At 39.4% G+C, this 16,382-nt stretch overlaps 1 protein-coding gene across 1 annotated transcript; it reads right to left on the bottom strand.

Annotated features, from left to right (window-relative positions):
- Window positions 1–298: 298 nt before the first annotated feature.
- On the bottom strand, window positions 299–1,693 carry LOC108372111 (putative uncharacterized protein DDB_G0277255). Its single transcript, XM_017627761.1, has 2 exons — window positions 642–1,693; window positions 299–524 (listed from the first exon to the last, which is right to left on the bottom strand). Exons 1-2 carry the CDS (start codon window positions 1,691–1,693, stop codon window positions 299–301), a joined length of 1,278 nt encoding a protein of 425 aa, XP_017483250.1.
- Between the last annotated feature and the right edge of the window lie 14,689 nt (window positions 1,694–16,382).

Genomic DNA, 16,382 nt, shown 5'->3' with positions numbered 1-16,382 from the left:
TTCAATAAAGTCGGAGTAATTCAAATTTAAGCAATAAATGCCTTTTGTTTAATTTATTTAATTGTCCAATTCTTCCGCCCTCAGTGTTCGCGCCTGAGGGGCGTTGGCGTTTAAAACGCGCACATTAGCATTACTGCGTGAATTTGGACGTCTATTGCTATTATTGTTGCTGTTATTGATTCGATTGTTGTTTGATGACCGATTACTATTATTGTNATTTGTTTGACCCATTAATTTTCAATTCAATAAAGTCGGAGTAATTCAAATTTAAGCAATAAATGCCTTTTGTTTAATTTATTTAATTGTCCAATTCTTCCGCCCTCAGTGTTCGCGCCTGAGGGGCGTTGGCGTTTAAAACGCGCACATTAGCATTACTGCGTGAATTTGGACGTCTATTGCTATTATTGTTGCTGTTATTGATTCGATTGTTGTTTGATGACCGATTACTATTATTGTTGAAATTGTTACCGTTATGCCTTGAACCGTTATTGCTGTACCTACTGTTATCAGCGTTATTATTGTACCTATTGAAATTTGAGTTGTTGTGTCTGAAATTGTTATTGTTGTACCTATTAAAATTGTGCCCTCTGAAACTACCCCTAAAGCTATTTGGCCTATTTACTCGGGATCGAAACGCTAACACTTGGCGCTCTTTCACTTGATTATTTTGTTCGACTATCATTTTTGCCACTACGTCCTTTGAATCACTGAAGGTAGTTGACGATAAAATTGATTTGACCAAATCCGACCGAGTATTAATTCTACAAACGTTAACTGTTTGCTCGACTGCCATTTCATGAGCCTTAGACTGTGTCATACCTTCAATGATCAAAGAGCGTTCTAAAGCATCCGAAAGCTCCTCGACACGCTTAGCAAAATCCGTATAATTGTTGTTTATGACATGTAAAGATGCAATTTTCCCAGCAACAACTTTCGAGTTGTCTGGCTTTATTCTATTTCTCAACGCATCTTTTATTTGCCTAACTGAACTAACTTCTGTTGGAATTGCTTCACGTGCCTTGCCTTCGAGTTTCGATTTCAAAAATGATATAAAAGTCGTATTTAAGTTTTCATCTGCAAAATCCTCAATTAAATTAATTTTGTCTATAAACGATTCAAGTGCTAGCGGATCTCCATTGTAATTTTCCCTAATGATTGAGGCACAAAGACTAATAAACGATTTTTTCTGTTCAGGGGTAGCCATGTCTAAAAATTCTTGAAAAAATGTAGAAATATTTGGTGAACTGGTAGCTGTTGACGGCTCGTCGGATACTGTTAGCAGATCTTTAAAGGATGGAAGTGAAGTGCTTCTTTTAAGACTGAATTGTACCGAAGATTCTGACTTGGCGTCACTAAATTCCTCTTCTGACTCAGAGTCAGCTAAGTCTGATTGGCAAATTAGCGATAAGCTATCGGGTGGAATCCTAACGCGACAATTCAGTTTATTAAAGCACTTTGCTAACTGTTCCTTGCAACGAGCTAATTTAACTTGGACTTCTTTGAGATTACAGGTATGGGCCGAACTATTACCAATAACTAGTAATAAAATATTATTGTAAGCTGTGATAAGGGAATATTTGTATTCGTTTAATTTTTTCGCATTCGAAGACAACGGTCTATTTTGTAAAATGCGTTTCGTAATCTTATCAAAATCTGCTTTATGTATTTTAAATTGTTTATCGAATTCGCTCATAACCGGCTAATCTCAAAGAAGTGGAAATCCGACATGTACGAAAACAAGCTATCGTTCACCCTGTATACAAAAAATTAAAAAGAAATTGAATTATGAAAAATACTTATGTTTTTCTTCAGTAGGTCATCGGCTGAAAAATCGCATGCAACAAGGGGTTTTCATGCAGTTGGGATATCGGTGAATTTCATGCAACGCACATGCAAAGCAAAAGATTTCAAGTTGTTTGCTTAAATTTTTTTTTGTATTTAAAGAAGTTTTTTTTTAATTTTGATATATATAGGGGTCGAACACATGTACATCGGTATATGGTTAAATTCTTAAATTTATCGAATCTGAATTTGAAGGTAGTTTTTTTTTGTGTTTTTAAATTGATTTATGGGATTATACCGTGAACTTATAACTAGTAATGGAAAATTTTGAGCAATAGTACATATTTAGTAATTTCAAAGTCACTTAAATTTAATAATATTAATGTTCAAGGAATAATAAAAATGTATGTATGCAAGTAACCGTAGTGGGAATTTGAAAATTGTTTAATCCGCAATGTATGCAAGTAACCGTAGTAAGAATTAGAAAATTGTTTAATCCGCAATGGAATCGCAAGAAAAGCTTATATTAATATTTTAAAAAAATTTATGAAAAATGTGAAAAATTGTGATCACTTATGTGATCATAAAATTCATAGAAATTCACTGAATCACTCACGTCACTTATGTTAATGTCAAAAATGGTTTAAGAAGAAAAATTTATTGAATCACTTACAGACTACTATAAAAGTATTCAAATCATATATCGTATATCTTATGAGAAAGGGTTATTCAAAAGCTCTTTTGTTCACTAATGGAGCTCAGTTTAATACAAATTTGAGAAAATTCTAAAAAAATTTTTGGATAATTTGTTTAATTTTAAATTTTGCGAAAATACACTAGTGTGTACACTAATGTTAAAATGTATCAACGTATGTACATATGTATAAGTCAAATGTATATAAGCACGAAAATATATATAAACTTAAATTAGCAGCCTTACTCTTGCTGGACTGTACCCAAAGTTTTTCGTTGCCATCCCACGCCGCTGTCTTAAAATGTTGCTTGTTGTTAATACCGCTATGCTTCAGCCTCCCGCGCCGCGGTCACTTTTTTTTTGGTGTGTTGCTCTGTTGCTCGGTTTTGTGCCGCTATTCGCTGGCGTGGGTACGATTTGCGGTACTATTTTGCCGCTAGTTACGTTGTACAGTTGCTGGATGCGTTGGTTCGTCGGGCGCCGTTACACATATGTATGTGTGTGTAAGCTGCCGTTTTCGGTGGTGATATGGGACTGATGCAGTACTGCTGCTGCTGGTGCTTGCACGCCTTACCGCTGTGTGGGAAAAAACAGCTCACAAAAATGCAACACTTCGGATTATAAGGCGTTACACGGCTTATGCAGTACTGCCGCCCGTTACGGTCCACTGAGATGAAATTTTGTCCATCCACCGTAGTGTGTCGCACAAAGGGGGGCTTTTCGGACTCGCCTGCCGTCCAGGCTGTCATCGAAGCAATTTTCTCGCACTCGTCCTGTCACGGTCGCCATGTTGGGCCCTCAGCCCGCTCATTTAAGAAAAATGTTGTTTCTTACCCGGAACTTGCTGGAAGCTAGCTGCTCGACTGCCGGAGGCTTCGTTGAGAGGCACCGGTGAGTCTTTGGTACTTTTTCGCTGCCGGCTGGTGATTTCCTTGAGGGTCTGCTCACACTCGCTGATAGCGCTTACGCGCTAAACTTTTATGCGTTTAAAAAAAGTCTAATGCACACCCGAATACTACCTCGCTTGAAATAATAACTCACAAAACACTTTTTTAAATTTAATTGCTTTTTTTAATTATTATTCTTTAAATTTTGGCATAACCGTCGTCTTCTATGGCGTCTATCTAATTGAATTGTTCATTCGTTTTTTGCTCGTTTTTTAAGTACCTGTGGAACGTATGTTCCATCAGGACTGCCAACATTACAACGGCGCTGAATAGTGCTACCGTATTGTTAGCGATGCCATTACAGCGACTTAGATCCCTTTAAGAGGAGCTCAAAACTATCTCGCTCCCCTGTGACAACCCCAACGTGCGGAATTCCCCAAGTGGATGGGTTCCATACCTTTAACGAAGCGGGTCTGCCCGCAAAGCAACCAAAGGTTTTAGAAAACTTAGGAGTGGGAACCACATTTGAAAGGCTAGGGGCGCACATAAAATGTATTGCGTCGATGCTAAAGGAAAAAGACGGCAAACGGCGTACTATCCACCAACCGATGAGAGACGTTATCGAGAATATCCGATCTCTATACGAAAAGGCTGCTGCAGAAAAATGCAAGTGCAAAGATAACGCGGCAGTCTGTGTTATTGGAAGCACACAAACGTCGCCATGGCCAAGAGCAAAGCCTGGCTCCGTTCGGAGAAAAGCGGCTACTGAAGCTGTCGGCTCCCCGGCGAATAAACGCGGAAGGAACGGAGAAAGTCAACAGGGATGTCCACAACCCGTAGAAAACGGGCCTACAATAGATTCTACGGCCACAGTGCAAGCAAATAAAGACAGCGAGTGGACCGAGGTCAAAAAGAAGGTTACAACCAAAGAAGAGGTATACAATGCTATTAAATCATTGCCTGGTCTTGAAGGTATTGAGAGTTCAGATATAACTGGTCTGCGCCCTGCTTATGCTGGCACTCAAACAGCTACTATTAGCTTACCTGCTCCAAAAGCTAAGAAACTTATACAGCTTGGGAAAGTAAAGGTAGGATGGGTTAACTGCCGCATCCGCGAAAGGGTCCAGCTGAAAAAATGCTTTAAATGCCTTCAGTATGGCCACATGTCCCGTAATTGCGGTAGAACATTTGACCGGTCGAATCAGTGCAGAAAGTGTGGCACTGAGGGGCACTTCGCTAAAGATTGTAAAAATAATCCACAGTGTATTCTGTGTAGAGCGAAAAGGGAGAGAACATAGACCATATTACAGGCAGTTATAGATGCCCAGTTTTTAAGAAAGCTCTTACAAACAGGAAAAAATGAGAATAGTCCAAATAAACCTCAATCACTGTGAAGCAGCGCAAGATCTACTATCACAAACAGTAAGGGATCTTCAGGCAGACATGGCGATTATAAGCGAACCTTATAGGTGTAAAGATGACTGTGCGTGGGTTTGCGATAGTAAACAGGGTGCAGCTATATGGCTCTGTGGTGGACTCGCATTTCAAGGAAGGCACTGCATGGGTGAAGGTTTCGTTCGAGCTGAGGTAAACGGAATTAGCATTTTTAGTTGATATGCAAGACCNCGAGCTGAGGTAAACGGAATTAGCATTTTTAGTTGTTATGCAAGACCTAGCCTTACAAAAGAAGAGTATACCCTTATGCTGCGTAGCATTGCTGAAGAAGTAAACGGGAAATGCCCGCTAATTATCGCCGGTGACTTCAATGCGTGGGCAACAGAATGGGGTAGCAGACTAACAAATAAAAGAGGCGAGCTGCTGCTTGAAACTTTTGCCCAACTCGGCGTATCAATAGTAAACAGCGGGTCCGCATACACCTTCCGCAAAATGGGAACTGGGTGAATTATTGAAATAACGCTGGCGAGTGACTCCTTGGCCCAAAAAATTAATTGGAGAGTTGGTGAGGAGTATACCCACAGCGACCATCAGGCAATAATAATGGATATAACTCTGAGGCGACCCAAACAGATGCCAAATCTGACAGGCCCAAAATGGAAAGACAGTATGTTAGATGGAGGGGTCCTAGCCTGCATGATGGAAGAGTTCCAACACAAAGTGGCTCGGTAGAGAGCGAGGTTGACCACCAGGTTCGTAACCTCGCATGCGCCTGTGATGCTGCTATGCCTCGAAGAGTGGTGAGGAAACCAAATTCCCCATGCTATTGGTGGAATAACAATATAAAAATACTTAGACGTCAGTGTCTGAGTGCTAGACGCAGAATGCAACGCAGCAGAGGGAGGCCAGACTTCAACGAAAACCTACAATCCCTAAGAACGGCGAGGAAGAGCTTAAAAAACGCCATAAAAGCAATCAAACGTGAAAGCTTTAAGAAAATATGCGAAGAAGCGGATGTAAACCCGTGGGGCACGGCCTATAGAGTAGTAATGACAAAAACTAAGGGCAAGAAAGCACCGAGTATCACGTGCCCAGAAAGGCTGCGCGATATAATAACGACTCTATTTCCACAAAGGGAAGAAGTCGNAAAGCGTTGGGATGAATCGGAAAAGGGTAGGTGGACTCATAAGCTTATTCCATGCATTAAAAACTGGCTGGAAAGAGCCCACGGAGATTCAAACTACTACTTGACACAGTTTCTTTCGGGACATGGCCCCTACCGAGAGTATCTAAAAAGATTTGGGCATGGAGATTCCCCACACTGTCCGACTTGCACAGGCCTTGCTGAAAACGCTGAACACATAGTATTCTTTTGCCCTCGCTATGCCCCTGAAACCCGAAATATACTACAGGGTAGCAACATTGTAGACTACATGTTAGAATCAGCAGAGAACTGGCATAAAATGTGCGCACATATCTCTGGAATTCTTAAAGATCTAAGGCGATCTGAACAAGCTAGAACAGGTTAAATAACGTAGCGAGCCTGCTGGCCAACCAGCCCCGTTAGGTAATACCTTAAATGGCAGTGCCGCGGGGAGAGTGGTTAGTGGAGAGGTTTTAGTACGCAGGTGTAGCTGTGAGGCTGCAAGTCGTGCATACTACTATTCCGGTATAGTAGTACTCATGAGAGTTCCCTCTTCACGGGCGTCATCCCAGAAAAAAAAAAAAACACACATATATGGTATGACAAAATGCACTAATCACGCGCTGTGATTTTGATCCAAACTCAACATTTGAAAACACCTTTACATGAATGGCCAAAGAACGTAAATAACAAGAAGGGACAACTCGTTATAATTGTAGCGAAAGTCCGCAACAGGGGCGTGCCTTCTCTTTTGCCCTAGTGCGTTTTTTGATTGGATGAAAAGAGAAGGCGCGCCCCCGTTGCGCACTTTCGCCACAATTATAACGAGCTGTCCCTTCTTGTTATCTACGTTCTTTTGGTATGGCTGTAGCTGAGTGTGCAAAGACGCTTTATACAATTGGTTGCGGCCAAGAGGGTTCGGGTTCAATCCATCGACGGAACATATAAAATTATTATTTTTTCTTAATTACGAAAAAGCATCTTCACAACCACATATTTTATGACGTATATACTCAAATTTGAAACGAGTTGGTTTGGTGCTCTTTCATATGCGTATTTTTTTAATTTAGCACGTTTTTTTTTAATTCTAAAATTGTTTTCCATCAGTGTTGGAATGTGAGTTTATGACATTCGATACGATACTAGGGCTCTGGTACTCGATTCCAAAAAATATTGTTTTAAAACTGTCGAGTAGAAAATATCGGTATCGAATGCCAAAAGTATCGATATGGTATCGTATCGTATCGAAATTCGTGTCCCTAGGTAAGTAAAAAAGGCTGACTTCCAAAACGTATCAATACAATGTTTGGAAACTGTTATACTGCGGTATTCAAACTGTTTGTATATGCAGAGTTGCGACACAATAAAACCATATACATTGCATATTTTAAATATTCAATATAGCAATGTACAATTTTTCTGAATTTTCCATTTCTAAAACACCAATGCTAACCAATAACAAATAAAGCATCAACTTTGAGTCTGATGCGCTGATTGCTCGAGCGATGCGTTTCGATAACTTTTCGGCTGCGTTTTGGAACAGATTTACGTGATTTCCTGCCAACGGCTTTAACCACAGTGCCCTCATTTGGCACAACGGATTAATTTTTGCATTAATCACTGCCCTGAACTGCAAGCACTTCAGTACCAATTGGCAGTATGTGGTGGACACACTTACCACCTTGGTAGGGCCGAGGCCTACCTAAACCTCTGACGTTCTCTGGATCACGACAATCCCATTGCAATGCAACTCCACATTGAACCATTGCTGGTTCTACCCGCATTTAGGTATTAAACCACAGCCACCACGATACTCCCCAAAGGGGCCGTACCCATGAACAGACCGGAGTAATGCTCGCCGGCGAGATTTGCTGGACCGGCTCAACTCACCCTGACCCACTTAACTGACTCAGCTCACACTAGAACGACTTACACGACTACTTCACTCCACATTCATACTCCGTCTTGCTCGTCTCCCAAGTCTAATCGCCTCGCTTGTGGGCACCCTCCACATCCAGGAGCGGTGACACCACTTGCTCAACTTTCGACCGATCGAGTTGTTCGACACACATTCACCATCTTGCTCCGTCTTGCTCATCTCACACGTCCTACTCGCCTCGCTCGTGGGCACCCTCCACATCCAGGAGCGGTGACACGGCTCAGCTTTCGCAACGGATCGAATTGCTCAACTTGCGCACAACTTTTTCACCATTTCCAGCGGTTTCCACCACACTTTTCCTCCAATTACAACTATTTTCACCATTATCTCCATTTTCATNGTAGAAAATATCGGTATCGAATGCCAAAAGTATCGATATGGTATCGTATCGTATCGAAATTCGTGTCCCTAGGTAAGTAAAAAAGGCTGACTTCCAAAACGTATCAATACAATGTTTGGAAACTGTTATACTGCGGTATTCAAACTGTTTGTATATGCAGAGTTGCGACACAATAAAACCATATACATTGCATATTTTAAATATTCAATATAGCAATGTACAATTTTTCTGAATTTTCCATTTCTAAAACACCAATGCTAACCAATAACAAATAAAGCATCAACTTTGAGTCTGATGCGCTGATTGCTCGAGCGATGCGTTTCGATAACTTTTCGGCTGCGTTTTGGAACAGATTTACGTGATTTCCTGCCAACGGCTTTAACCACAGTGCCCTCATTTGGCACAACGGATTAATTTTTGCATTAATCACTGCCCTGAACTGCAAGCACTTCAGTACCAATTGGCAGTATGTGGTGGACACACTTACCACCTTGGTAGGGCCGAGGCCTACCTAAACCTCTGACGTTCTCTGGATCACGACAATCCCATTGCAATGCAACTCCACATTGAACCATTGCTGGTTCTACCCGCATTTAGGTATTAAACCACAGCCACCACGATACTCCCCAAAGGGGCCGTACCCATGAACAGACCGGAGTAATGCTCGCCGGCGAGATTTGCTGGACTGGCTCAACTCACCCTGACCCACTTAACTGACTCAGCTCACACTAGAACGACTTACACGACTACTTCACTCCACATTCATACTCCGTCTTGCTCGTCTCCCAAGTCTAATCGCCTCGCTTGTGGGCACCCTCCACATCCAGGAGCGGTGACACCACTTGCTCAACTTTCGACCGATCGAGTTGCTCGACACACATTCACCATCTTGCTCCGTCTTGCTCATCTCACACGTCCTACTCGCCTCGCTCGTGGGCACCCTCCACATCCAGGAGCGGTGACACCACTCGCTCAACTTTCGACCGATCGAGTTGCTCGACACACATTCACCATCTTGCTCCGTCTTGCTCATCTCACACGTCCTACTCGCCTCGCTCGTGGGCACCCTCCACATCCAGGAGCGGTGACACGGCTCAGCTTTCGCAACGGATCGAATTGCTCAACTTGCGCACAACTTTTTCACCATTTCCAGCGGTTTCCACCACACTTTTCCTCCAATTACAACTATTTTCACCATTATCTCCATTTTCATCATTTTCTCCATTTTCTAGTCGTGTAAGCCATGCCAGTGTTTGCCTTGCCAGCCTTGCCAGCCTTGCCAGCCTTGCAAGCCTTGCTTGCGTCACCAGTTTTGCTCGTCTCGCCGACGAACACACTCCGGGGGCATCTGTTCCCCGTGGCAGCATTTTTAAAGTCTTTGGTATGACTCTCGAAAGCCGTAGACTTCTTCCAGTTGAGCCTCCACCGACTCAGGACTGGTAGCCTTTGACTGGGTTACCCGGGATTGTGACACCCGTAGCTTCGCAAACGCGAAATCCCCCTGGGTTCGTTGGTACGGTAATCTCCACATCGGAAACTGCGTAAGCACATGTCCCACACAGGTTCCCATGCGAAGCATCCCTGTTAGTTCATGCCGACATGGAAACCCCTAAGGGCCCCATGCCACCACTTAAGGTCTAGCCCAGCGACAAGGACAGCAACGTTTCGCTAGACTGCGTTTTGGAACAGTATACATTGTTAATATTTTGTAGTCCGACGTTATGGAACCTTATACTTTATACGTGTGCAAAGCAATTGACGTTTTGGAAGTCAGCCAAAGCTTCCATTTGCCAAAAACACTACATTTTAAAAAGTATCGAAATAAAATACAATTTAATATTTTTATATATAAGCACATGATGTCAGAGAAAATACTTAGCGTCGGAAGCCGTTTTCAGCCAAAACAGACAAAAACTGAGCAGAAGAACTTCCAGGAGAAGTGGCTTCAAGTGCCAGAGTATAAAGATTGGCTGGCTCCAATTCATAGTGGCACTCATAAGGCTATGTGCAAGGCATGTTGCTGCACTTTCGCATGCGGTTTAAGTGAAGTACATAGATATCATAAAACGGAAAAGCATTGTACAAATTTACGGATTTTCCGCACAACACCCTCCACATTCAAATTTTTGCAACAATCTCCTGCTGAGGAAAGCAACGCAAGAAAAGTGAAAATCGATGAACTGAAGCTGGCTGCGTTCTTTGCAGATCACAATTAGGGTTGTTGTGGAAACCAAGTCAGATTGGTTTAACTGTCAGAATTACAAACCAATTCTGATTTTTAAGGGTGTCGCAGAATCTGATTGGATTTTCCTATACATACGTAAACCAATATTCGAATCAGCTGTTTACTTATGTGACAAAACCTGCAAATTTGCAAATTTCCAAAGTATTCTATAAATTTTAGATAATAGAACAAGTTTTAAAGGTCCATTTAAAAAAAAAATAATAAGTTTAAAATGAGTGCCGCTATTGTAGCTTTTATTTTATTAGAGGAAGAAAGCAGTGAACAAGTAAAACGGAAGTAATCCACTTGATGTCCCAGGGGAAACGTAAGTGTAACTTACCTTGCATGTAGATATTTACATGCCAAACTAAACTTATTTTATAGATTTATTACCCAATATCGATTAAATAAAGACGCATTTGTTATGGTTTTAAATGTCATAGCACCCCATTTTCAGTCCTCCACGATTCCGCCAACGATTCAATTAGCGGCAACTTGCGCTTTTTAGCAGAAGGAGCCTTCCAACGGGGAGTGGGACGTGATTCTAGCATCAGTTTGTCAAGAAGCACGGTGCGCAGACTTTAGCGCAAATTATGTGCCTCTTAGAGAACCACATTTGCGGCCAATGGGTAAAGTTATCTATGGATGAAAATGAAAAGTTGAGGTCAAGAAATCACTTCTTTGGAAAGTAGAAAATACCCGGAATATTCGGTTGCATAGATGGTACGCATGTAAAAATAATAAAGCCACCTAACAACGAGCATTTGTATTTTAACCGAAAGGGATATTTTAGTATAAATGCGATGATAGTAAGTATAACAAAATACTTACATATACATATGCACCTTTTATACAAACATATTAGGGGTATTCTCTGAGTCTTGGAAAGCCCTTGCATGGTGCACAGATTGCACGGATTGCACGGTTAAAACCGGTTTTCGTATGGGACAGCTTTGCAAACCGTGCAATCCGTGCACCGTGCAAGGGCTTTGCAAGACTCAGAGAATACCCCTATTTATTAATGTATATGTGTATGTGTTTTCTCCAAAGATTTGTGACAACGAAATGCAAATACGAGCAGTAGATGCGCGGTATCCCGGTTCAAGTCACGATGCTTTTATTTGGAGCATAAGCGATGCAAAACAATATTTTCGTGCACAATACGAGAGGTGATCGTTCATCAAGGTTGCTGGGTGATTGTGGGTATGGAATTGAACCATATTTACTAACACCTTATAGAGATGCGCGGTTTAACTCTAAGGAGCACAAGTTTAATATGGCTCATGCATCTGCGCGAAATATTGTAGAACGGACAATCGGAGTGCTGAAAAGCCGTTTTCGCTGTTTGCTAAGTACATTGCATTACCGTCCTGAAAAAGTGGTTAAAATTGCGAACGTTTGTTGCGCCCTACACACCATCTGCAGCCATTATAAAATTGAATGTAATCTAGAAGAGAACGTATTTTTCAAGTGCACCTAATGAGGACAATGAATTTTCATCGGATAGTGGAACAATGCAAAGCGAAGGCCGTAGAATAAGAGACGAAATTGCCAATACCTTGTAATTCAAGTAATTTATTAATTATTTAACTTTTTTCTACGAACATATATTTAAAAATAAAAGTCTTCATGACTAAATGAAAATAAGTCTTCAATTTTAAAACTAAGGCACTAAAAAGATAATTCACAACCACTTTCGTTATAGTACTATTCTTATGAGGTAATCACTTGTTTGCAGATTGCCTTTGGTGTTCAAACTTTAATATTTCAAGATCCAGTTGTTCTCTTTTAATCTCATTGCTTTCCCGTCTCGTTTTCCTCTTAATCCTCTTAAAATATCCGGATTTTTTTCCATAAATTCAATGATTATAGCATTTTGCGTTTTATTCTTATGTTTCCCCCTTTTTGAGAATTGTATAAAGAAAATTTAATACATATTAAGAAAATAAAATAACTTATTTACTTACATTGTTTCAAAGCGTCTAACAGCAAACCGAAATAATTTAAAACGCAATTTGAACGCAATATTCAAAATCTGTCATTGATGAGGTCCTTGATTTGTTTCTGATAGCAAAATCGATAAAATTGATTTTAATGACGCCGAAAACCGATAACAATTCTGATTCGAACATAAAACCGATATCAGAATTCATGACATCTACTACATTTTTTTATCGATTTCAATTCTGATTCCGACAACAATCAATTTACTGAACGATATTTTTGCAGATAATAATGTGGTATTAGGCAGAACCAAGAGCACGGCAATAAAAAAAATAAAATGTAGCAAAATCTGAGACTGACGAATTGTGTGAAATTTTGCAATCAAAAAATGTTTCCATAGCCATTGATGAATCCACTGATTTGAGCAACAAAAAAATGTGTATCGTCGTCAGATATGCAAAAGATTCGCGAATCAATACGTAGTTACTTCCATGAACGAACGAATAAAGACCACCCAGGATGGCGTGCGAGAAAAAAGTTATTTTTTTCCAGTGACGTAATTTTTTTGCCGCCGTGTGAATGGTGAATGAAACGGAATGAAACCTGTGTGTGAATGAAAGAACTGATTAAAAAATTACGTCATCAACCATTATTTTTTTTCTCAAATACAATTACAAATATACGGTTGCTGTGCTGGGTGATCTTGTTAGTTGGTTCATGGTTACTTCAGCTAATTGAGCTTGACGCTACAGATTGCAGTGGCTTTGCAATGTGTACAGCAGCTAAGAAGTTGTTTGAAAAAAGAAATATACCATTGACCAACATTATAGCTATCGCAAGTAACAATGCCAGCGCAATGGTGGGATCGAAAAATTCTCTTTATGCGCACCTGAAGGTAGATGTTAGTAATATAATTTTAGTGAAATGTATCTGCCATTCATCAGCACTTGTAGTTAAAGCTGGCATGCAATTCTTACCTGATGAATGCGAAATGCTTGTCAGGCATGAAACTTTCTATAGTTCAAAAAGTCCAAAAAGCTGTGCAAATTTGAAGGAATTTCAAAAATCGTGTGATCTTTCTACAAATAAAATTATTTCCCATCTACAACTCGATGGCTTGTGATGCAGCCAGCTTTAGTAACACTATTAAGAAATTGTACTGCATTAAAATACTTTTTTATTTATGAAAAAGAATTCACGAACAGGACGAAAGCTGAAAGAATTTTGCGAAGTCTAGATAGGCCGGATATTAACATGTATTTGCTTTTTTAAAATATATTTTAATGTATTTAACGCTTTCTTTCCATCTACGGATCTATTAGTCCACAAACTGTATTCAGAGCCGAGGCAAATGTTAGCGCTTCTTTCAAAAATAGTTTAACTAACCATAATATATATATACATATATTCAGGTAAAGAAATAACATATGATCTTATAATTAACCCAAACACTGAACTTCTCCCTGATAGTATGCAATTTAATAGTGAGTTTTCGGAAAACATTGCTAAACTCGAAAGAGATCAAGCATTACAAATAAAAACTAGCTGTGGACAATTTGTTAAAACTTGTGTATTCTTGAAAATATGTAATATCAAATCCCTTAACAATTTTGCCAGTTATGTGAGCGTTATGCAGCGTTTTTGCTGCATTTAAAATGCAACATTTAGCACTTTCGAACATATGTTTTCGAAGAGCGTTCATGCTATCCGCATTTAGCAAATGTGCATTTACGCGAGTACAGCCGTGTTCCAGTCGCTTACTCAGATCCGTATCTATTACGATGAATTCTCACGCAGAAGATAATGTGCAAAAACCCTACTGAAAAGGAAAAAATAAATTTTAAACCAAAAATTCAATACAAAAACTTGAATTGTTTTAACCATAACCGAACATTTGTTTATGTATATTATTGATGTATGTTATTGATACAGATTTCCATCAGCATCACATCGATGTTGAATTTGCTTAACTTTTCTTTATCCAAATTATGTAAAATAATAAATGAAATCTCGATCGGCGATTACAGACACGCAGCTAGCCACTGTTTACGCGAAAAAGCAATGTTGCCTTTTTTTCTCATTAAACCATGTTCGAATCGTGGAAATTTTGGAAGATCACAGGGTTGCTTTTAGCATTTAGGTTCTTAATGCAAAAATGGAGTTGCATTTAGTTGTATTTAAGTGACGAATTTCGTATGGATAAATGTACATTTAGGCTTTCTGCACATTGGTCGTCCAATCATAGTTACTTCATCGTCACAATCATGATGAAACGATTACATGACGACTACACTTTCGCACACTCGGTCGTGATGTTTCAATTCATTTGGCGTCTAAAAATTCACTTGAAGCAGGTATTTCCTGTTTTTCTGGTTGATACTTTCGCGCAATATTTACAAAAACTTCCATTTTTAAAATATAGACTGTGCTGCAACAATTCTAGACATCATTTTTCAGTAATATCTCTTCTTTTCTTTTCCTGAAAAAAGTTTTGTGCATGCACACAGAAACTTTTTACAATTTCGTCATATTTGAAAGTTAAAACGCTCACATTTATTGAATCTTAATGCAATTATCCACTTTTTAATAATTTCCACAGATTTTATGCAAAAAATACTAGTTTTTATGCAAATATTCACCTTTTCACTAATTTTTCCCCATAAAACAAACAATGCGTGCACAACGATTAGCAAACGACAGTGCCATACTTATCCGTTGCTGCATCTTCTACGATTTGCCGATAACTAGCCGATAACGACAGGTGTGCAGATCTCCTTTGAAATGTATGTGCTCGGCTCAAAATTTCAGGGCGAGACGATAACGCAACTATGATTGGACGACAAGTGTGCAGATAGCCTTAGAGTAGCATTTAGAGCTAAATGCGCTAAATGTGCCTTTACGCGTAAGCAAAAACAGCCCATTAATTGCAATGAACTGCAAGATGAGTGTCCCACTCATATATTCTTTTAATAAAGCTGAAAAAAATTCATTTGTCAGCTATAAAGTTACTGACTTCTGGAAAGTCGTATCTAATAAAACAGCTTTAAACGGAGATAAACTTTTTCCAAATCTAACTATCCTTTTCCATTTTGAACGACACTAAAACTAAAAAACGAAATAGGATCGGGGAAGAGAGTTTAAATGCGTTATTAAGTCAGCTTTTCAAAATAAAAATATTAATTTCACAAGCTTTTCTTGTTCAGATGATCATTTTAAGTTATTCAATACGGCTATGTATAGAAAGCTATGAAAATATTCTTCATATATGTACATATGTACGTACATTAAAATTCTAAGTCAAAGTCTAAAGGGTTTATATAATTAACCTAAAATTTTCCTTGTAATGGTTTTAAAAATAAAAGACTATTTATATATACTGTTATTAAAAACTCCTAATATTTGATATTCATAAATGGGAATTTGGGATTTTGAAATGGGATAAAATGGGCGTTTTTCCACGGGGAATGGGATTTTTGGAGCTTTGGAGTTGGCAACACTGGTGCAGATAAGTGGCGAACGCTATCCGACCCTGAGCTATGTTCAACGGTACTTATGTAAGTTAAAAGAATATTTAATGAAGCAGTTTGAGCGTACTTTGGGACAATTTAACACTAATTTTTAGCAGCGGCGTGAACTAAACTCGACCCACGGTTAAAAAAAAAAAACACATTTTGGAGATCCCAATGCTCTAGCTTCAACAACACGTTTTTTGAGAAACGAATTGGCGTATGCAGACGAAAGCTAAAGTGGAAACAAACCATTTTTGGAAAGTGAAGGCGGAATGATGATATACCTATTTTCTCAATACGAGATACCAATCGTAACGAAAATATTTCCAAACCAATTAGCAGGCCGAACTGAAATCAGCTTCAAACACAACATTTACTTACTAATTTCATACCGCTGACCGAGGCGTGGGAATCGACATACATACATAAATGTGTTAAAGTTCAGTTGAGAAGCCTAGGACTATTCAGATCATAACAATACTCGTATATAAATTGTTTTCCTTCCTACATTGAAAATCTAAAAG

This window comes from Rhagoletis zephyria, unplaced genomic scaffold, assembly GCF_001687245.7.
Source record: "Rhagoletis zephyria isolate East Lansing unplaced genomic scaffold, Rhagoletis_zephyria_1.1 Rzeph_scaffold_05447, whole genome shotgun sequence".
In the NCBI taxonomy this organism is placed as follows: domain Eukaryota; kingdom Metazoa; phylum Arthropoda; class Insecta; order Diptera; family Tephritidae; genus Rhagoletis; species Rhagoletis zephyria.
This window is presented reverse-complemented; position numbering and strand designations above follow the sequence as displayed.